Source organism: Symphalangus syndactylus, chromosome 15 (genome assembly GCF_028878055.3).
Source record: "Symphalangus syndactylus isolate Jambi chromosome 15, NHGRI_mSymSyn1-v2.1_pri, whole genome shotgun sequence".
Classification (NCBI taxonomy): Eukaryota; Metazoa; Chordata; class Mammalia; order Primates; family Hylobatidae; genus Symphalangus; species Symphalangus syndactylus.
Window position 1 is genome coordinate 89,839,456 of NC_072437.2, and position 24,107 is coordinate 89,863,562.

At 41.0% G+C, this 24,107-nt stretch overlaps 1 protein-coding gene across 12 annotated transcripts in view; it reads right to left on the reverse strand.

Moving 5' to 3' along the window:
• NEK5 (NIMA related kinase 5) overlaps positions 1-24,107 on the reverse strand; it is a 105,146-nt gene that overhangs the window by 50,534 nt on the left and 30,505 nt on the right. For 5 of the 12 annotated variants that reach the window (XM_063619212.1, XM_063619211.1, XM_055244813.2 and 2 more), the window contains 7 exons: positions 17,391-17,572; positions 13,571-13,637; positions 11,682-11,798; positions 10,622-10,708; positions 7,637-7,729; positions 2,118-2,198; positions 1,817-1,885 (listed from right to left, as the gene is read on the reverse strand). In XM_063619212.1, the coding sequence (XP_063475282.1) occupies positions 1,817-1,885; positions 2,118-2,198; positions 7,637-7,729; positions 10,622-10,708; positions 11,682-11,798; positions 13,571-13,637; positions 17,391-17,572 (696 nt within the window). The remainder of the gene's footprint in view (positions 1-1,816; positions 1,886-2,117; positions 2,199-7,636; positions 7,730-10,621; positions 10,709-11,681; positions 11,799-13,570; positions 13,638-17,390; positions 17,573-24,107) is intronic. The other 7 variants (XM_063619216.1, XM_063619220.1, XM_063619215.1 and 4 more) reach the window with 4 other exon arrangements.

Genomic DNA, 24,107 nt, shown 5'->3' on the forward strand with positions numbered 1-24,107 from the left:
ACAAATGGAAAAACATTCCACACTCATGGATTGGAATAATCAATATCATTAAAATGGCCATACTGCCCAAAGTAATCTATAGATTTAACACTATTACTGTCAAACTACCAATGTCACTTTTCACAGGATTGGAAAAAAAAAACTATTCTAACATTCATATGTAAACAAAAAAGAGCCCAAATAGCCAAAGTAATTCTAGACAGAAAGAACAAAGCCAGAGTCATCACATTACCCAACTTCAAACTATACCATAAGACTACAGTAATCAAAAACGTATGGTACTGGTTCAAAAACAAACACATAAACCAAGGAACAGAATACATAACCCAGAAATAAAGCCACTCATCCACTGCCATCTAATCTTTGACAAAATCAACAAAAATAAGCAATGGGGAAAGGGCTTCCTATCCAATAAATGGTGCTGGGATAGCTGGTTAGCTATATGCAGAAGAATGAAACTGGACCCCTACCTTTCACTGTATACAAAAATCAACTAAAGATGACTTGATGATTTAAATGTAAGACCTCAAACTATAAGAATCCTAGAAGAAAACCTAGGAAACACCATTCTGAACATGGGCCTTGGGAAAGAATTTGTGATTAAGTCCTCAAAAGCAATTGCAACAAAAACAAAATCGACAAAAAAGCAATTGCAACAAAAACAAAATCGACAAGTGGAACCTAATTAAGCTAAAGAGCTTCTGCACAGCAAAAGAAACTATCAACAGAGTAAACAGACAACCTACAGAATGGGAGAAAATATTTACAAACTATGCATCCAACAACGGTCTAATATCCAGATTCTATAAGGAACTTAACTGAACACGAAAAAACAAATAACCCAAATTTTAAAGTAGACAAAAGATAGAAAGAGACACTTCTCAAAAGAAGACATACAAGCAGCCAACAAATATATAAAAGAATACTCATCATCACTAATTATTAGAGAAATACAAATCAAAACTACAGTGAGATACCCTCTCACACGAGTCAGAATGGCTATTACTAAAAAGCCAAAAAACAAATATTGGCGAGGCTTCAGAGAAAAAGGAATGCTTATGTAGTGTTGGCGGAAATGTAATGTAAATTAGTTCAACCACTGTAGAAAGCAGTTTGGATATTTCTCAAAGAACTTAAAACAGAACTGCTGTTCAACCCAGCAATCCCATTACTGGGTATATATCCAAAAGAAAACAAATCATTCTACCAAAAAGACACATATACTCACATGTTCATCCCAGCACTATTCACAACAGCAAAGTCATGGAATCAACCTAGGTGCCCATCAATGGTGGTCTGGATAAAGAAAATGTGGTACATATACACCGTGGAATACTATGCAGCCATAAAAAAGAATGAAATCATGTCCATGCAACATGGATGCAGCTGGAGGCTACTATCCTAAGCAAATTACATAGGGATAGAAAACCAATTACATAGGGATAGAAAACCAAATTCTGCATGTTCTCACTTATAAGTGGGAGCTAAACATTGGGTACTCATGGACATAAAGATGGCAACAATAGATACTGGGAGCTACTACAGTGAGGGTAAGAAAGGAGGGAAGCAAGGCTTGAAAAACTAACTACTGGGTATTATGCTTAGTACCTGGGTGACAGCATCATTCATATCCCAAACCTCAACATCACACAATATATCCAGGTAACAAACCTGCACACGTACCACCTGAATCTAAAATAAAAGTTGAAAAAAAGTATCCCTACAGCCTGTGAAATAATTTCATAAAACATGCTATTAAGTAAGATATATGCATTTTCTCATACCTACTAATGGAAATTTAGACTTAATGGCATACCTCTTCCTCTTGGAGGATGTTTTCATCAGAAATACATTCGTCTAAATTAATTTCAAACTTTACCCCCTTCTAGGAGAAAGAAAAAAAAATCAGTTTAGCAATTCAATAAAAGCCTTAAAATTACAACTCCCTAGGTCAATTTTGTTTGACATTATAGATTCTTAAAACCATTGGTCTCACATCACAAAATAGAGCAATTCTATAAAATACTAGGGGGAAAATCATGCAGGTAACCCAGATCACAAGGTGGCTCCCCAGCCAGCTATTTAATATGGAACCCAAAGACAAAAGTATTTCTTACCTTAGCTTTATATTTCTGTTCTGGATTTTTACTTTCTTTTGTGTTCTGAAGCCTCATTTGTTTCAAGTCTTTTTCAATGTCCTGAAAATTTAGAGAAAAATACAATTCTATCACTGTATGTTTACATGAGTTGATTTCTGGGTTAAATCTGATGATTGATTTAATAACAAAAACAAGCTTTTATAATGGAAAGTTAATAATAATTAACTAAAAACTTGCGCACAGTATCCATTAACTTGAAATATTAATACATTTAACACTTGCACTTCAATGGGTGAAATTCTATAATGTGACAATACTTATCACTCCAGTCCACTCCAGTCCAACCCAATTCAATTCAAGAATGTAATTTTGACTACAGGATCTTTCCCTTAAGAGGCTTATGATCTTAATCAGGAAAATAAGCAAAGTGAGCAACTCATGATGGTATAAAGGAAGGAGAGGGCTCTGAAAATTGGCAGGCAATTTCAAGGAGGAAGAGAAGAAAACTAAAAGTGGATAACAAGAATTTCAAAGGCACAACAGAGATGTGAACTCCATATTTGGAGGTTTCTTAGCGCCCTATCTTGGGCCATCTGCTCTTCTCTTCCCTAATACAAGGGGTTTCATTCATTCCTATGGATTTAAACGCCATCGTTAAGCAGAGACTCTTAAATGTGTATCTTCAGGCTTCACTTTTCCTCTCCTCTGAGCTCCAGACTCACATATCCAACTGTGTACTTAGCATTATCTTCATCTTAATATTCACTCCACAAATTCACACTGAGCACTCCCTAGGGGCCAGAAACCCTCAAAATGGGTTAGCACAGTGGACATGACCAGAAAGGTCCCTGCTGACACGGAACTTAAATTTTACTGGAGTAGGATAGGTAATAAATGAGTTAACGAATAACATAATTTCAAAGTGTTAAGTGCTATCAAGGGAACAAAATAGGATAACATGACAGAAAATGAGTAGGGAGTGAGAGTAATACAGGCAAAGCTTATCTGGCAATCTATTTAAGCCCCGGAATGATATTGGACCTTGGCATATGCAGGTCTGGGGAGAGCATTTTCCATGCAGAGGGAACAGTAGGGTAAAGGCTCCAGAGTAGGTATGTGAACTCTCACAAATTCTCTAACTCAATGTCCAAATGGAACTCTTGAGTGCCCTCCACCCTCCCCCAGCAGTGGGCACTGAAAACATTTGCTTTCAGCCAAGACAGAGTATCAGAAACCAGATTTAATTCCACACCTGAAACAACGAAAGAGCCAAATCAAATATATAATAGATAAATTGTTTTTAATACATTAGACATCCAGCAATGAAAGACAGTAATCCCTGAGAAACAGAAAACCAATGAGACAAGCCCTGCAACTGCCCTAGCCTCCTGTCTTGAGAGAGTTTGCAGGCCATGGTGCGGGGATGGGGAACTGAAGAGGTGCAGGGATGGGAACTGAAGATGAGTGTGGCCAACTCCCTGAGTTGATAAGACAAGGCTTGGGGGTCTTAAGGTGCTAGAGTCTGAAAGACAAAGACCCAAAGAGGAGAGAGCTGCTCAGAGAGAACTGAAACACTCATACAATGTCAAGGGGAGTGTAACACAGTGCGACCATCCTGGAACACCATTTGGTAGTTCTTTGAAAGTTAAATATACACCTACTATATGATCCATCCATCCCAGTCCAATGTATTTACCCAAAAGAAAGAAAAGAAGCATATGACCACATAAAGATTTGTACATGATAGCCAGGCATGGTGGCTCACACCTATAATCCTAGCACTTTGGGAGGCTGAGGCGGGTGGATCACCTCAGGTCGGGAGTTCGAGACCAGCCTGACCAACATGGTGAAACCCTGTCTCTACTAAAAATACAAAATTAGCCGGGCGTGGTGGCACATGCCTGTAATCCCAGCTACTTGGGAGGCTGAGGCAGAAGAATCACTTGAACCCAGGAGGTGGAGGTTGCGGTGAACTGAGATGGCACCATTGCACTCCATCCTGGGCAACAAGGGCGAACGAAACTTGTCTCAAAAAAAAAAAAAGATTTGTATATGAATATTCCTAGCAGCTTTATTTATAATAGCCAAAAGCTGGAGACAACCCAAATATCCACCTACAGTGAATGGATCAATAAATTTTGATATATTCATACAATAGAATATACTCAGCAATACAGAAGAATAATGAACTATTAATATGTGCAACGTAGATAAATCTCAACATTATTATGTGAGTGAAAGTAGCCAGAAACAAGAGCACACACAGCACGACTCCATTTATGTAATCCAAACAAATCTAGAAAATGCAAACCAACCTACAGCGACAGAAAGCAGATCCGTGGTTGCATGGGGATGAGATGGGAGGAGAGGTAGGGAGAATAAGAGAGAGAAGTTTACAAAAGGGCGAAACAAACTTTTGCAGGTGATGGATACGTTCACTATATTGATTGTGGTGATGGTTTCATGGGTGTGCATGTCAAATCTTATAAAGTATATACATTAAATATGTGTAGTTTATTATGATCAATTATATCTCAATAAAACTGTTTTCTTTTTTAAGGAAGAGATGAAGGACTCAAGTCCTAATCTGTGGCAGTACATTGGAGTAGTGAGCAAGAGACTGCACACCAGCCTAGAGTTCCTGCCTCAAGATCCCAGACTCCATGGCTACACAGTTAATCAGTCTTCACAGGGCCAAGAGGGCCTTTCAGATGACATGACCCTGGAGAGCTTGACAGCACACTAAGGTTGAATGTCCCACCCACTGGAGTAGATTGGGGTTGGAATCTGAGATCGTTGTATTTTAAGGAAAGTAAAGTAATGGGGCACTATTGTACAATTGAGACGACCAGACTATCCAAGCAAATCAGATAACCAACTTCACAAATATAAGTAAGATACATAAGTCATAGTCCTGATTTCACACTTCATACTATTGCAAGGCAGAAAAACAACCTTCCCAAGTTTGCAGGGCAAATAGCTAATAATGCTTCAAACTGACACAGGCTGGTGTATGAAGTACTTGGAAATGCTGTGGAAATACAGATAAGGCAGTTATTAATTCTAAGGAAGAAAGAGAAAAAAGCTGTGCTAGAAACTTCACCAGGAGGTCTGATACAATGTGTTCTGCAAGAAGAGAAGAGAGGGAAAGGATATTTCAGTAGAGAAATGAGCATTTTACAAAGGCCTGGAGGTTAAAAGGAAGATGTCTTTTTAAATAAGTAGGGCTTTAAAAAGTAATTTGAGACGTTTAGAGCTTTGGGTATGTTTGGGGGAAATGTGAGCAATGAGGCTGGAACATTCTGTTAGGAACAACTCGCAAAAGTCTAGCATGCCGTGCTAAGGAAAATGGCAGTCGCCATTGATTGTCGTGTAGAGAAATAATGTGTTCAAATCAGTATTTGGGAAAGATAACTCTGCAAGTAGAGACTTTTTTAAAGTGTCTTATTATATAGCTGCATATTCCCTTCAAAAAAGATAATTAAAACCTAAATCCAAAAATTAGACAAATTAAGTGATAATTATTTGCTTTACAAAAGTTTGCAAAGGGATCTGCTGCTGGATTGCTCTGGACAACAGCCTTCAGGAAATATCAGATGCCTTTTCTTTTTTTTAAGAGATGGGGTCTCGCTATATTACCCAGGCTGGTCTCAAACTCCTGAGCTCAAGGGATCCTCAGCCTCCTAAATAGCTGGAACTATAGTCTCATGCCACCATTTCTGTCTTTCAGATGGCTTTTTTGTTTGAAGATATTGATTAGAGTGCTGACGGAACTAAGGAACGGACACTTTATTATGCATATTTGTAGTAAAAGTTGTGTAACCTTCTTATAAAAAAATCTAAAAACTAGAGAGACAATAATCATCCCTACTCACACTAATCCAGATACCACCAATTACCACCATTGGCATTTTGGTGTGTTTTCTTTCAAAGTTACTCCTCTTGCATAAAATATACAAAATTTTATTCACCCAATTCCTGATATAAACTTTTTGAGGCAAGGTACCATCATCTGTTTGTGTTCTTCCAGTGGTTTATTTTTAATTACCTGACTTTTTAAAAACTTTAAGGCACTGGATTTACTCTAACCAGGTTAAAAAAATGTGAGAGAAAAACATGTGTGTTAACATCTGAGCCGTGTTTTCATGGAATGTGACTGTGATCCTACTGGCACCTTTGAAGGACAAGTTTATAATACCTTGAGGATTTTCCATTTCTAGTTGACTCTGGACTAAGCTCTAATAATAAATATAATTTAAAACACAGAGAATTACTCTAATTATAAAGATAATAATAATTCGGCCAGGCAGGGTGGCTCACGCCTGTAATCCCAGCACTTTAGGAGGCTGAGGCAGGTGGATCACCCGAGGTCAGGAGTTCAAGACCAGCCTGGCCAACATGGCAAGACCCTGTCTCTACTAAAATACAAAAATTAGCTGGGCATGGTGGCAGGTGCCTGTAATTCCAGCTACTCGGGAGGCTGAGGCAGGAGAATCGCTTGAACCTGGGAGGCAGAGGTTGCGGTGAGCCGAGATCGTGCCATTGCACTCCAGCCTGGGCAACAAGAGCGAAACTCCATCTTTAAAAAAAAAAAGATAATAATAATTCTCAGTATGGGCCAAGTCATTGAGAATCTTCTTACTACGCAAAAATAAAAGCACACTTGGGCTTCTTATTCACAAAATAAATATAACTCCTTGGAAAGTAAAACATTTTATGACTCATGTAATTATTTTACGTAATCATAAAAGCATTGTTTATCAGGTCATTTCACAGGTTGAATAATTCTCAGAATTGGTTGATATCAACAGATTCATCTTGTATTATAATTGTATAATCTTTCCTTAGAAGGGAGAAAAAGTCTCTTGAGATTTGTTATTTCAACTCTGCCTAGCCTCTTACCTCCACCAAAAACATAAGGTTGAAATGGAATCTGACTTGACTGTCAGATTTCCTGACCAATGTGTCTGAGACACTGACTTAGACCCTCCAGAGAGTGGAACGTTCTTACGCTAAATAGCAGCAGTTCTCAAACTTGGCTGCATACTAAATCACCCAGCAAGCTTCTGCAGACAGAATGCCTGAGCCTCATCCCAGACCATCTGGGGCAGAGAGAGGCATCTGAATTTTTAAAAGTTCTGGTAAAAAGGCAGTGGCTCATGCCTGTAATCCCAGCACTTTAGGAGGCCGAGGCTGGTGGATCACGAGGTCAAGAGATAAAGACCATCCTGGCCAACACGGTGAAACCCTGTCCCTACTAAAAATACAAAAATAAGCTGGGCGTGGTGGCGCATGCCTGTAGTCCCAGCTATTCGGGAGCCTGAAGCAGGAAATCACTTGAACCCAGGAGGCAGAGGTTGCAGTGAGCCAAGATCGCACGACTACACTCCAACCTGGCGACAGAGCGAGGCTCCGTCTCATAAAAAAAAAAAAAAAAGTTCCCTACGTGGTTCTGCTGCACAGAGAAGGGTAAGAGCCACTCGGGGTAGAGCACACACACCGCAAGCACACAGGTGTCTGATCATAGCCATCATTACCTGCACAGGTGCTTCTCCCTCAGATGCATCTTGATGGACAGGCAGGTTACTCTTCTTCACCAAATAGGTTTTATGACTTATTTTTGAGTTCTCCTTTAACACAAATTATACACAGTCAACAAGATTGGTTCTGAGTGAGCTCTGAAGGCTACTTGGCTGATGCGCGATCAATGATGAAATGGCTGGACAGAACCCTTTTTATAGCTCCTTTTCCCTGCCCGCAGCCTCAGTACTTCCCAAATCCTTCTTCCATAGTCTCTGTAGAAATGTCTACTATCCACCTTTTTTTTTTTTTTTTTTGAGACAGAGTCTCGCTCTGTCACCCAGGCTGAAGTGCAGTGACGCAATCTTGGCTCACTGCAAGCTCCGCCTCCTGAGTTCATGCCATTCTCCTGCCTCAGCCTCCCAAGTAGCTGGGACTATAGGCACGCACCACCACGCCTGGCTAATTTTTTGTCTTTTTAGTAGAGATGGGGTTTCACTGTGTTAGCCAGGATGATCTCGATCTCCCGACCTCGTGATCCGCCCACCTCAGCCTCCCAAAGTGCTGGGATTACAGGCATGAGCTACCGCGCCTGGCCAATGTCTGCTATCCATTTTTGCAGGGCTCAGGCTGCCCATCCCAGCTCAGCCTTAGACCTAAGGCTGATGATGGCTCCAGGCTGCCCACCATGAGCCAGGCCTCTGCTCCAGAGAGAACAACCTCCAAGCTGCCCCTCCCAGCACACACAGTCCTCTGTCCCAACCTTTGCATGGCTCTTTCAGAATGCCCACTCTCCTCCCTTAACTCTGCCTCTCCAAATTCCACTCTTTAGGCCCCACCCACTTCTTCCACAAAAACCCGCTTCCTGCTCATTCTGCTCATCTTGGCTCCTGTGCACCTACAGGGCTTACTCTATGATTGTTTTATACGTGTGTCTCGTCATTCCAACCATTTACAAGTAGAACTGCATATGCCAGAAAGAATAGTGGTTATAATTGTATTTTTTTATTTTTTGAGATAGGGCCTCCCTCTATTGCCCAGACTGGAGTGCAGTGGAACAATCACAGTTCACAGCAGCTTCAACGTCAGCCTCCCACCTCAGCCTCCTCAGTAGCTGGGACTACAAGCGTTTGCCACCATGACCCACTAATTTTTTAAATTTTTTGTACAGATGGAGTCTCATTATGTTGCTCAGGCTGGTCTCAAACTCCTGGGCTCAAGCGATCCTTCTGCCTTGGCCTCCCAAAGTGCTAGGATTACAGGCATGAACATGAGTAGGGGTTTTAGAGTCAGATTTTCATTTTATTTTACTTTATTTTTTTGAGCAGAGTCTTGCTCTGTATCCCAGGCTGGGGTACAGTGGCACAATCATGGCTCACTGCAGCCTTTAGCTCCTAGCTCAAGCAATCCGCCTGCTTTAGCCTCCCTAGTAGCTAGGACTACAAGTGCAAACCACCATGCCCAGCTAATTTAAATTTTTTTTTTATGTGTGTGTGTGTGTGTGTGTGTATGTGTGTGTGTGAGTGTATATATTTAGAGCTAGGGTTTCCCTATGTTGCCCAGACTGGTCTCAAACTCCTGATCCTCCCACCTCAGCCTTTCAAATTGCTGGGATTACAGGCATGAGCTTCCATGCCCAGCCTAGAGTCAGATATTTAAATATTTTGTCTGCCTTGTAATAGCTACGTGACTTTGGATGAGCTACTTAACTTCTCTGTACAGGGGTAAATAAAAGAAAGTATGAATGTGATATGGTTTGGCTCTGTGTCCCCACCCAAATCTCACCTTGAATTGTAATAATCCCCATTTGTCAAAGGTGGGGCCAGGTGGAGATAAATGAATCATCGGGGTGGTTTCTCCCATACTATATTCATGGTAGTGAGTAAGTCTCACAAGATCTGATGGTTTTGTAAATGGGAGTTACCCTACACAAGCTCTCTTGCCTGCCTTCATGTAAGGCATGACTTTGCTCCTCCTTTGCCTTCTGCCGTGATTGTGAGGCCTCCCCAGCCATGTGAAACTGTGAGTCCATTACACCTCTTTTTCTTTATAAATTACCCAGTCTCGGGTATGTCTTTATTAGCAGTATGAGAACAGACTAATACGGTATGTGACTAGTTCACGGCCTGGCAAACACAATTGAATTGCAGCATACATTCATTTGACTTATATGAATTTATAAGTCATATAAATTCTGTATGCACTGCGGTGGAAGAGAGAGAGAGAGAGAGAGAGATCAATTTCAGCAGCATGATGGCTCTACTCAATGAGTGTGTGGCCAGGTGCACGTGGGATGGGAGACAGCCATCTCAGTGCCTGCAAGCTTCTCCTTGGAGAGCATTCCAGGGCACTGAGTGTGTTCCTAGTGTTTCAATAGCCATGTGTCTTTCTTACAACATGGTTTCCAAACACAGGCTGGCTATTTCATGTGAAGCTCTTCTGAAGAAGCAGTGATCTGTGCCAACTCTAGAGACCTTCTTGGGAGATGGAAGGATGAATTTCCAATGTGGCGCCTTTAAGAGATTTTTAAGAATCAGTTCAACTGCACTCAGATTTTGTCTTAAATAGCCTTTAGAACCTTACCCTGCAGAGAGGTGAAAAAATGCTAGTGTGTTGAGTTTGTTTGTTTTTTTCCCGCCTTCTGGGCATGAACTTACACTCATTTTGGACTTTCTGCATCTAATGCAGCTCTGGTCTAAAGTTGCCGCTCAGTAAATATGTATTGAGTGATTCATGAGGGAAACAATCAATAAGTACTTTTAATAATAACCATTCCTGAGAATCTCAGATATCCTTATTATCTTGTGTAGTCTCTCATAAACCATAATAAACTGAAGCTCCAGTGAGGTCTGATAGCTTTCCTATTAAAAAAGAAGTCTGCATGATTATCTCTATGATAAAACTTTATCTTTTCTATAAGGAAATCATTACTTTTAATACCAGCTCAATTTAGTTAGCTCTAAATCGATAGAACAATGTTTTCCCTAGAAGAATGAATTTACCTCTGGTTCTCTCCCCATCTTCTTTCTAATTTCTTTCATGTCGTTGTGGTACTGTTGGCGTATTTCCTCTAACTGTTTCCAATATTCCTGGAAAGCAAACCCAATCCAGAAACTTTAAATGTTTATGAACACCGTAACAAAAATAATCTTTATGCAGCCTATAATTTCAAAAGTTGTGATATGAAATAAGGTTAGAAAAATATGTTGCTCCTAAAGATGATAATCTGCCTTATGTTTTGGCTGCAGTACTTCACTCCCTGTGAGACAGTGGCTTTAGCTACAGAGCTCAGTTTTATATATAACCCAAATGTGTTCATGATGTACACTTACTTTACAAATCCTACTTTTATATATAACCCTCTTACGCACTGAACTTTGTCCCTCCCCAAAAAGAGATATGTTGAAGTCCTAACCCCCAGTGCCTTAGAATGTGACCCCATTTGAAAACAGGGTCGCTACAGATGAGACTACTTAAGATGAGATCATACCAGTGGGCCCTTAGTTCAATATGACTGATGTCCTTGCAAGAAGATGGCCATGTGAAGACAGGGACACACAGGAAGAACAGCATGTGATGAAGGCAGAGAATGGAGTGATACGATTGCAAGTAAAGAAATGCCAAAGATTGCCAGTGATGCACCAGAAGCTAGGAAGAGGCAAGGAAGGATTCCCCTACAGGTTTCAGAGGGCACTTGGTCCTGCTGACACCTTGATTTTGGATTTCCACTCTCCCAGAATTGTGAGACAATACATTTCTATTGTGTTAAGCCACCTAGTTTGTTGAACTCTGTTACAGCAGCCCAGAAAACTAATACAAATCCCAAACCCATTACTGATGGACAGTTACTCTATGAATCTCAAGGTGAAAAGCGTTATGAACTTAGCCATATTGCATTATCTGAGAAAGTGAAATACTTAACTCTGTATCCCCTATAACACTCAGCATGGTGTTGACATATTCAGGGGCACTGTAGGAAATAGAAGTAACTCCCTATTACAGTACAAAAGACAGTAATACAAAGAAATACAAGGGTTGCCCTGGAATTAAACAGTTTTTAACCTGTTCCTTCATTTCGTTTTTCCTAAATGGCAGCTCCTGGAATCTAGGCTCTTCTCCATTACTTCTTAGCTCTTGTCTCTGGTTGTAATTTGGCTTGGCAGAAGATGGACGAAGACCCTATTTATTGAATGAAATAATTTATAAGGCATACTTCGATTTCAGAAACATCTTCTGATTTGACCTTGACTTTTTCCTATAAATAAGAATTATACCACTAAGCAAACTCAGTATTTGGGAGTTTTTTGTGGTAAGGAGTAGAATTTTCTTAAGTATAAAGCATTAAAAATATATATATATTTTTTTGTTTGAGAGCATCTTACTCTGTCACCCAGGCTGGAGTATAGCAGCATGATCTTGGCTCACTGCAGCCTCCAACTCCTAGGCTCAAGCAATTGTCCTGTCTCAGCCTCCCGAGTAGCTGGGACTACAGGCACCCGCCACCACACCCAGCTAATTTTTTATATTTTCAGTAGAAACGGGGTTTCACTGTGTTAGCCAGGATGGTCTCAAATCTCCTGACCTCGTGATCCGCCCGCCTTGGCCTCCTAAAGTGCTGGGATTACAGGCATGAGCCACCAAGCCCAGCCTTTCTTTTTTTTTTTTTTTAAGACAGAGTCTCACTCTGTCACCCCGGCTGGAGTACAGTGGCGCAATCTTAGCTCACTGTAACCTTTGCCTCCCAAGCTTAAGCAATCCTCCAGCCTCAGCCCCGAGTAGCTGGGACTACAGGCACATGCCACAACACCTGGGTAATTTCTGGTTTTTTTGTAGAGATAAGGCCTCACTATGTTGCCTAGGCTAGCCTCGAACTCCTGGCTCAAGTGATCCACCCGCCTCGGACTCCCAGAGTGCTGGGATTACAGGCATGAGCCATCATATCTGGCCTAATCACTTTTTTGTTGTTGTTTGTTTTTTGTTTGCTTGTTTGTTTTGAGACAGAGTCTTGTTCTGTCGCCCAGGCTGGAGTGCAGTAGCATGATCTTGACTCACTGCAACCTCCTCCTCCTGGGTTCAAGTAATTCTCCTGCCTCAGCCTCCTGAGTAGCTGGGATTACAGGCGTGCACCACCATGCCTGGCTAATTTTTGTATTTTTAGTAGAGACGAGCGTTCACCATGTTGGTCTCTACTCCTGATCTTGTGATCCGCCCACCTTGGCCTCCCAAAGTGCTGGGATTACAGGTGTGAGCCACCACGCCTGGCCCCTTGTCACTTTTTTTAATGTGCAGAAGAATCTTTAACAAAATAGAACCAAAGCACTACAGCACTGCAAGGAAATTTGAAGCTCATCTACTCTAAAAATTGTCATTTATAGAAAAGGAAATTAAAGCTCAGATAGGCTGAATGAACTGTCCAAGGTCCCACAGAAGAGATAGAGCCAAGGAAGAAACTGGACTGCTAAGACTCTGATTCAAGCCTGTTCCCATTATTTTCTTTAGCTATTAAAAACTGGGGACTTGGGCCAGGTGCAGTGGCTCACGTCTGTAATCCCAGCATTTTGGGAGGCCTAGGTGGATGGATCACCTGAGATCAGGAGTTCGAGACCAGCCTGGACAACATGGTGAAACCCTGTCTCTACTAAAAATACAGAAGCTAGCTGGGCGTGGTGGTAGGCACCTGTAATCCCAGCTACTCGGGAGGCTGGGGAAGGAGAATTGCTTGAACCTGGGAGGCGGAGGTTGCAGTGAGCCAAGATCACACCACTGCACTCCAGCCTGGTGACAGAGCGAGACTCTGTCTCAGAAAAACAAACAAACAAACAAACAAAAACTGGGGACTAGTAGAGGGTATTCTTGACCTTCTGGTGGAACGAACTTTGACTTGAAAATCTGTGAACAGAAAAACTATTAGGAAATTCCTAATTGCTTCCCATATTCGGTATTTTACTTACCAATTGCTTCTCCACTTTCAACTTATATTGTTGAGCTTCAAATTTTCTCTGAAGGTACTCAGTTGGCCTTAGAAAATAAGAATGTTCAGCTTAAGTAGAAACTTGAACGAATCTTAGGCACCAATTTGACAAGTAGATTTTCAGTTTAGTAATGAGATTCACAATTCACCAGTGTCTTGAAGTTCCAAGTTCAAGTAGTTCAGTTACAGAATCTTTACATTGGAAAAGAAATTTTGGAATCAAGAGGAAAAAAGGATAAAGAGTAACAAGTGGGGATACAAGAGAGGATTAAACAGAAAAATATTCTTATCCAGTGATTTTTCTTCAGGACAAGATTCAGTCCTTCCATTCTCTATAATATACTGTAGGGAGGAAAACAGACCCACACCCAGAAGTTCTCATGCTTTGTGCAGGTGTCTAATGTACAGGTTGTCACTCCTGATTTAACAATGGCGGCTGGACGTGGTGGCTCGTGCCTGTAATCCCAGCACTTTGGGAGCCCGAGGTGGGTGGATCACGAGGTCAGGAATTCGAGATCAGCCTGGCCAACATGGTGAAACCCCATCTCTGCGAAAAAAAATTAGTGGGGCGTGGTGGTGGGCACCTCTAATCCCAGCTACTGGGGAGGCTGAGCAGGGAGGCTGAGAAGGGAGGCAGAGGTTGCAGTAGGCCAAAATCGCACCACTGCACTCCAGCCTGAGTGACAGAGCGAGATTCCATCTCAAAAAAAAAAGAAAAGAAAAGAAAAAAAAAGAATGGCTGCGTATCTGTTTCCTGCACCACATACTGAGCTTCCTGAGAGCAGAACGTGTCCCTCCATCCATCCCTTTATCTCCGCAAATAAATGCTTAATGAGGAAAGAAATAATGGTTTAGCTGTCTCTCCAAATGTTTAAGGTATTTTTCCAGCACAATTTTAGTCAATGCCAGTCAAACAATTTTCAAGTTTATACTCACATTTTATATATCTATCTTTTTTTTTGGCAGAATTTCCTGTAAAACATTTCTGTAATTATTGGTTGCTAAATAAAAACCGCATTTCAGACCATAAGTTTTTTGGAATATGAGTAACTTCTAAGGCTCCAAAGACAGAACTGTCATTTCAGAAATAACTCCTTTAGGAAGGAACATCATGATAAGCATCCCCAATTTACAAAGAAGCAAGTTAATAATCAGGGATTTAGAAATAGGATGAAATGACAAGCTAAAGTCTTTGAGTCTTAGTTCCTCAGCTGTAAAGTGGGCACGGTACCATTTCACAGGAATTGATACGAGGATTAGAAGAGATTAGGGCTGTGAAGTGCCTGACACACAGATACTTCCTGAATCAAATGAGGGTAAATTGTAGCACTCATCTGTCTCAAAAGCCTAACTGGCACATGTATCAATATCTTCATGAGAAAAATGATTCCGACATCCAGGGGCTGTCCAAAAGACATTCTCTATCTCTCTGTCTACCTATTCCCTCTCCACCCCCCAAATCCTATACAAATTCCTCTTCCTTGGCTGGGCATGGTGGCTCACGCCTGTAATCCCAGCACTTTGGGAGGCTGAGGAGGGTGGATCACAAGGTCAGGAGATCGAGACCATCCTGGCTGACACAATGAAACCCTGTCTCTTCTAAAAATACAAAAAAATTAGCCAGGTGTGGTGGCAGGTGCCTGTAGTCCCAGCTACTCTGGAGGCTGAGGCAGGAGAATGGTGTGAACCCGGGAGGCAGAGCTTGCAGTGAGCCAAGATCGCGTCACTGCACTCCAGCCTGGGCGACAGAGCGAGACTCTGTCTCAAAAAAAAAAAAAAAAAAAAAAAATCCTCTTCCTCCATCCCATGGCCTGTAATTGGACCTCCAGCAGACAGAAAGCTGGGGAGGGGGGAGTATACAAAGAGGAGGGGTTACCAGGCATCAAAGGGGCATCCAGGAAAGAGAAGGACCCTTCCTACTGTTTCATGTGAGAGCTTGGGAGATAAAATTACATGTGGTCAAAATAATTGATAGCTTGACAGCTCTCAAATCTAGACAAAGAATGGAAGATATATTTTCCCAGTGGTTGAGAAAAGAGAAAGGGAGTTTTGTGGCTGCTCCCAGTTCCTCTGTAAAACCTATGTCCCTCACTAATTGAGTCCAATATGGATATTACAATTCGAATGGACAGAAGACATAACTTTTGATAATTGTGGAGATAATTAAAAATGTGCTATGAAGATGGATAAAAACCACGACAGTGCCCAATATCTTTAAAGATAAAACATATGCTTTTCCCATTATGTTTCTGAAGAAATTATTCTCATCATTCTTGCTTATCTCATTTTCACTATTAATGAGATTGCCATCCCATAGTATCTTGTATTTTTCATAGTTCATCCAAAATTTCAACAATAAACAATCATAGTCGCCAAAGGAACAAATTCTTAACCCTGAACAAAAAAAATTGATGACAAAACATTTTTAAAAAAGAACTCTTAGACTTAAGTCCTCAGGCCTCTGTTAGGTGTCAATTATTCTGGACACAGGAATACCGACATCAGTGTGAAAAAAATTTGAAAATACTGTAGATCTGCAGAAATCTATTATGGAGTAAATTTTTTGAAAATCTACCATAAGACCAATTTAAGAATACTATTTTCTTTCTAATATGTCAATATTTTGAAAATCCCTAGAACATAAATGCTGAATGAAATATATCTTATTTCTCAAAATGTCTCAAATGATCATTTGATTTTAATGATTCAATTACTGATTCATATTAGTAACCTCTTTGAGAAATGAAATACACACAACTATTTTTTCACCTGCCATATAGTGGAATTTAGTAGGAGGAAGAAAGAATATTAAAAGGGCAAGGGTATGGGTCTGTGCCTACAGTTAAGCAGCTCTATGAATAAGAAAATAAGCTAGATCAGACTTGAGATGAAAATGGGTTACGGGAAAAAGAAGATAATTTATCAATTACTTATCAATTGTGATAATCTATCAACACATTTATTGCTTTAATTACAAGACTTTGTTACTTCTGTAGGCTAAATTATAATATACATTACATAATAATTACAACACTTCTCACAGTATATGTAATTCCCACGTAATTTATAAGAACATGTAATTGTTATAAGCTTGAGATGTCAACAGATTTGATTTGTGTAACATATATGACATTCTGATGGAAATAAAAACAAAATCTTTCTAACAAAAAAAAAAAAAAAAGAAAGAAAGGCTGGGCATAGTGGCCTTGCCCGTAGTCCCAGCATTTTAGGAGGCAAGGCAGGTGGATCACATGAGCTCAGTGGCTGCCTGGTGAGAGGGTACCTGAGAATTTGAAGAACCAACTAACGAGCAGGTATAGGGCTGACATAGAAAGAAGGGACTAACATGGCCAGGCACGGTGGCTCATGCCTGTAATCCTAGCACTTTGGGAGGCTGAGGCAGGCAGATCACCTGAGGTCAGTAGTTCAAGATCAGGTTGGCCAACATGGTGAAACCCTGTCTCTACTAAAAATACAAAAATCAGTCGGGCATGGTGGTGCACGCCTGTAGTCCCAGCTACTGGAGAGGCCGAGGCATGAGAATCGCTTGAACTTGGAAGGCAGAGGTTGCAGTGAGCTGAGATTGCGCCACCGCACTCTAGCCTAGGCATCAGAGTGAGACTGTCTACAAAAGCAAACCAAAGAAAAAGGTCAAGGGAACTATGTGTTTAAAATGAAGATTTGGAAAGTTCTTCTTGGATTATTTGTGTTAGGAGAATTTGAATTCCAGAATAATGAATGTTAATATATAAAGATATTTTCAGATTAACCAAAGCTTAAGCTAGACCACACAATATTACCATTGCCTTGGGGATGGACCATGCCCCATTTCCTGACCGTAATCCTCAACTCCAGTATTTTCTTGAGGAATAGGGTGATAACTTGGTTTGTGGGCTCTCCTCCTCAGCATATCAAGTTGAGCATAATAATAATCATAATGTCCACAGACAGCAGCAAGTTTGGGTCTTTCTATCATTTTTATCTGAAGAAAAGAAGAGGGGATGTTTTTAAAAACCATAATACAGGCCGAGTGCGGTGGCTCACACCTGTAACCCTAGCACTTTGGGAGGCTGAGGGGGGTGGATCACCTGAGGTCAGGAGTTCAAGACCAGCCTGGCCAACATGGCAAAACCTTGTCTCTACTAAAAATACAAAAATTATCCAGGCATGGTGGTGCACGCCTGTAATCCCAGCTACTCAGGAGGCTGAGGAAGGAGAATCGCTTGAACCCAGGAGGTGGAGGTTGCAGTGAGCTGAGATCATGCCACTGCACTCCAACCTGCGCAACGTGGGTGAGACTCCATCTCAAAAAAAAAAAAACCATAATACAAATTTATAATACTTGACAATATGACAGTGACCATAGCTAAGATAAGGCACTGAAGGTGTATTTTTGCTGTTTTTCTTCTATACTTTTTTTTCCAGAATAAAATAATCTTGGAGTCCCCAAATCCTAGAGTACAAAAAGATCTAACTACTAGATAGTATAGTAGTTTACAATTTTGCTGAGGTATGGATATGAATCATGCATACTTCATGGCTAGTATGTGAAAAATACTTAGCTAGTGAATATGCCCAGCCAACCTAAGATCCAAAACTAAACTCAGAATTATTATTTTCTATTTTTCATAAACTCATTTATACCTTACCATACTTTACAGGGAAATAAAAAGTATAGTGAAACTCATACATATGGGGGTTTGTAACATTTTTAGTTTCTGATAAATTGACTAAATGCAAAATGGCATCATGACTTAAAGGAAAGAAGATGCTGAATCAGAATCATTCTTCCAGAGAAAATATAAAAAAAGGTCATATAACAGCCATCATGGGCATATCACCATCCCAGCCCCCACCACCCTTCCTAACCAGAACAGAATGAGAACAGGAGAACCAGAAATGACAGTTTATCTTAGAACTGAGTAGAAGCCACTGAGCTAGAAGACAAGAAACAGATCAAATTAAGATATAAAAGCCAGTCAAGATCTTCTTGCTAAAGTGCAAAGTGGGGTCAATTTAACGTAAAGCGTGGCAACTCTGTCTAGTTTACAGTTAATAATAAAAAGAGAAAAAAAGATAAAACTACTGGAAAGACCTAGGAACTAATAGTTGGGAATATGAATAACAAGAACAATTAAAACCAGTGTCCTCATGTAAAGAAGTAACATGTTATATTCTTTGTTTTTACTGCTATATGTTTCATGTATGTTAGATTGGACCATATGAAATTGCACATAATTGGCCAGGCACGGTGGCTCACGCCTGTAATCCCAGAACTTTGGGAGGCTGAGGCAGGCAGATCACGAGGTCAGGAGATCGAGACCATCCTGGCCAACATGGTGAAACCCCGTCTCCACTGAAAATACAAAAACAATATTAGCCGGGTGTGATGGTGAGCGCCTATAGTCCCAGCTACTCGGGAGAATGATGCAAACCCAGGAGACAAAGCTTGCAATGAGCCAAGATCGTACCACTGCACTCCAGCCTGGGTGACAGAGCGAGACTCCGTCCCAAAAAAAAAAAAAAAAAAAAAAAAAAAAAAGAAATTGCACAGAATTGACCACCATTAATCTAGAAAAATGGCACTTTCATATACTTCTATTTAAATATTTAAGTAAATGTATAAAATTTAGTTCATTTATCTAAATACAAATGATATGTTTATTTTTAAAATATTTTCTTTTCTTTTTAAATTCTGAGACAGGATCTCACTCTGTCACCCAGCCTGCAGGGCTGTGGTGTGATCATACCTCATTGCAGCTTCAAACTCCTGGGCTCCAGAGATCTCCTGCCTCATCCTCCCAAGTAACTGGGACTATGGGCACATGCCACCATGCCCAGCTAATTTTTTTTTTAATTTTACTTTTTGTAAAGGTGGGGTCTCAATGTGTTGACCAGGCTGGTCTCGAACTCCTGGGCTGAAACAATCCTCCTGCCTCAGCCTCCCAGAGTGTTGGATTACAGGTGTAAGCCACTGCACCAGCCTATTTTTAAAATCTTTTTTTTTTTTTTTTTGAGACGGAGTCTCACTCTGTCGACTCGGCTGGAGTGCAGTGGCACAATCTCAGCTCACTGCAAGCTCCGCCTCCCGGGTTCACGCCATTCTCCTGCCTCAGCCTCCCGGGTAGCTGGGACTACAGGTGCCCGCCGCCACGCCCAACTAGTTTTTTATATTGTTAGTAGAGATGGGGTTTCACCGTGGTCTCGATCTCCTGACCTCCTGATCCGCCCACCTCGGCCTCCCAAAGTGCTGGGATTACAAGCGTGAGCCACCGCGCCCAGCCTTTAAAATCTTTTAAAGCAAGAAGTAGTTTTCTTTGTTTTACAATTTCACCTGTATACAACCTAGAAGAAAATGCTACTAATGACTTATTGAAAAGTGGTAAGAAATATAGAAAAGTATAGAAAGGCAATAAACAGTTTCTTTAAAATTTTCTCTAACATCCCAACAGTAATAGGAATATCAGAAGTAGTTCCTGCGGAAATCAATTTTACCTTTTCAAGGAAGTAGAAAAATGTCAGTGTGTTCAACAGTTCTCGTAACTTAATTCATCCTCAAATCTTTTAGATGTGTTTTCTCTTCTACAGGTCTGATAAAGAGTCCTCTGAATCACAACATACTTTTCTTATTTCTTTAATAAAATTAAGCCCTTAGGCTAGGCATAGTGGCTCACGCCTATAATCCCAGCACTTTGGGAGGCTGAGGCAGGTATATCACTTGAGCCCAGGAGTTCGAGAACAGCCTGGGCAACACAGTGAGACCCTGACTCTACAAAAAATAAAAACTAGCTGGGCATCATGGCGCATACCGGTAGTACTAGCTATTCAGGAGGCTGAGGTGGGAGGATCACTTGAGCCTGGGAGGTCGAGTGATATGCTTTGGATTTGTGTCTCTGCCCAATATCATGTTGCATTGCAATCCCGATGTTGGGAGATGAGGCCTGGTAAATGGATCATGGGGGCAGATTTCCCCCTTGCTGTTCTTGTGATAGTGAGTGAGTTTTCATGAGATCTGGTTGTTCAAAAGTTTGTAGCAGCTACCCCTTCACTCTTTTCCTCCTGCATGTAAGATGAGCCTGCTTCCCCTTCTGCTGTGATTATAAATTTCCTGAGGCCTCCCCAGCCATGCTTCATGTACAGCCTGCAGAACTGTGAGCCAATTTAATGTCTTTTCTTTATAAATTACCCAGTCTCAGGTGTTCTTTATAGCAGTATGAGAACAGACTAACACAGTACATTGGTACCAGGAGTGGGGTATTGTATAAAGATACCTGAAAATGTGGAAGTGACTTTGCAACTGGGTAATTGGAGGAGGTTGGAAGAGTGTGGAGGGCTCAGAAGAAGACAGGAAGATGATGGAAAGTTTGGAATGTCCTAGAGACTTGTTAAAATCATAGTGACCAAAATGCTGATAGTGATATGGTCAATGAAGTCCAGGCTAAGGAAGTCTCAGATGGAAATGAGGAACTTATTGGGAAATGGAGAAAAGAACACTTTTGTTATGAATTAGCAAAGAGGTTGGATGCATTGTGCCACTACCCTAGGGATCTGTGGAACTTTGAACTTGAGAGTGATGATTTAGGGCATCTGATAGAAGAAATTTCTAAGCAACAAAGTATTCAAGATGTGGCCTGGCTGCTCTAGCACCCTATGGTCATATTTGTGAGCAAATAAATGATGTAAAACTGGAGCTTATACTTAAAAGAGAAGCAGAGTGTAAAAGTTAGGAAAGTTTGCAGCCTGGAAAGAAAAACCCATTTTCTGGGGAGCAATTCAAACCAGCTGCAGAAATTTTCAAAAATAAAGAGGAGTCAAATGTTGCTAGCCAAGATAATGGGGGAAATGCCTTGAAGGCATTTCAGAGACCTTTGAGGCAGCCCCTCTCATCACAGGCCCAGAGGCCTAGGAGGGAAGAATGGCTTTGAGGACCAAGCCCAGGGCCCCACTGCTCTGTGCAGCCTCAGGACACGGTGTCCTGTATTGTGGCTGCTCCAGCTCCAGCCATGGTTAAAACAGCCTAAGGTACAGCTCAGGCCGTTGCTTCAGAGGGTGTAAGCCATATATCTTGGTGGCTTCCACATGGTGTTAAGTCTGCAGATGCACGGAGTGCAAGAGTTGTGGTGTGGGAGCCTCCACCAAGATCTCAGAAGATGTATAGAAAAGCCTAGATGTCCAGGCAGAAGCCTGTTTCAGGGGGACCCTCTACCAGGGCAGTGCAGAGGGGAAATGTGGCATTGGAGCCTCCACACAGAGTCCCCACTGGGGCACTGCCTAGTGGAGCTGTGAGAAGAGGGCCACCATTCTCCTGACTCCAAAAGGGTAGATTGAACAACAGCTTGCACCACGCACCTGGAAAAGCCGCAGACACTCAACAGCAGCCTATGAGAGCAACCGCAGGGGCTGTAGTCTGCAAAGCCGCAGGAGCAGAGCTGCCCAAGGCCTTGGGAGCCCACTCCTTGCACCAGTATGCCCTGGATGTGAGACATGGGGTCAAAGGAATTTGGAGCTTTAAGATTTAATGACTGCTCTGCTAGGTTTTGAATTTGCATGGGGTCTATAAACCCTTTGTTTTGGCTGATTTCTCCCTTTTGAAATGGGTGTATTTACCCAATGCCTGTACCCTCATTGTATTTTGGAAGTAACTAACTTGTTTTTTATTTTACAGACTCACAGGTGGAAGGGACCTGACTTGTCTCAGATGAGACTTTGAATTGTGGACTTTTGAGTTAATGCTGAAATGAGTTAAGCCTTGGGGGACTGTTGAGAAGGGATAATTATATTTTGCAATGTGAGAAGGACATGGGAATTGGGAGGGGCCAAAGGTGGAATGATATGGTTTGGATTTGTGTCCCTGCCCAAATTTCATGTTGAATTGTAATCCCTGATGTTGGAGGAGGGGCCTGGTGGAAGGTGATTAGATTATGGGGGCAGATTTCCCTCTTACTGTTCTTGTGATAGTAAGTTCTCCAGAGACCTAGCTGTTTACAAGTGTGTAGCACCTCCCCCTTCGCTCTCTTCCTCCTGCTCTGGCCATTTAAGATGAGCCTGCTTCCCCTTCTGTCATGATTATAAGTTTCCTGAGGGCTCCCCGGCAATGCATCCTGTACAGCCTACAGAACTGTAAGCCAATTAAACCTCTTTTCTTTATAAACTACCCAGTCTCAAGTAGTTCTTTACAGTAGTTTGAGAACAGACTAATATGTCAAGGCTGCAGTGAGCTGAAACATGCCACTGCACTCCAGCCTGGGTGACACAGCAGGACCCTCTTTAAAATAAATAAATAAATAAATAAGCCCTTTATCAAATAAAGGGCAATAACTTAAACAATCAGTTTTTTAAAAATGCTTATATACCAACACATTTTCTAAAATGTCTATATATCAAGTAAACACTTAGTAAATACACTTCCAAATGGTTCTCTAATTTTACCATGAGCCTTCTTTAAAAATACAATTCTTTAATTAAAAGACAATAGCCATTTTATCATTTACATACCAGAAGCATTTCACTAGTATGACCTAAAAGATTCAACACTCTGCTGAAGTGAATTCAAATAATTAAACACAAAGAATCACTAGGGAAACATCAACTATTATATCATAAAAACTTCTCAATCCTATACATAATATGTTAGAATTAAGAATATTAAATGCAGAGTGTTTTCTGTTGCTATGTTACTCCCTTTTCCTATACAGAAAAATCTTATTAAAAATTAGAAGAATTTCAGTTATAAAAAGAAAATTAAGCCTAAAGTATACTTATAAGAGCATACAGCATGGTTTTATAAAATATAAAAACTAGAAGTTGTCCAACAAAATACTATTATAATGCTCAGTACAGAATACTTTATTGTAAGTACAAAATTTGTGGACTCCAAACAATAAGCTTGTACCTCATGAACATGTGCAGATAGGTCTGTCAGAATATACCATAGCTTAATGGGTTAAAAAAACAAAAGAATGAATAAGACCTACTATTTGATAGCACAATAGACTGCCTATGGTCAATAGTAACTTAACTGTACATTTTTAAATAACTTACAGAGTATAACTGGGTTGTTTGTAACTCAAAGGATAAATACTTGAGGGGACAAACACCCCATTCTCCATGATGTGCTTATTTCACATTGCTTGCCTGTATCAAAACATCTCATGTACCCCATAAATATATACACTTGCTATGTACCCACAAAAATTTTTTTAAAAATTAAAAAATTAAAGAAAAAGAATATAACAGCCGGGTGCAGTGGCTCATGCCTGTAATACCAGCACTTTGAGAGGCCAAGGCAGGCTGATCACAAGGTCAGGAGTTCGAGACCAGTCTGACCAACATGGTGAAACCCTGTCTCTACTAAAAGTACAAAAATTAGCCGGGGCCGGGTGCCATGGCTCACACCTGTAATCTCAGCACTTTGGGAGGCCCAGGCAGGCGGATCACGAGGTCAAGAGATGGAGACCATTCTGGCCAATATGGTGAAACCCCGTCTCTACTAAAAATACAAAAATTAGCTGGGCATG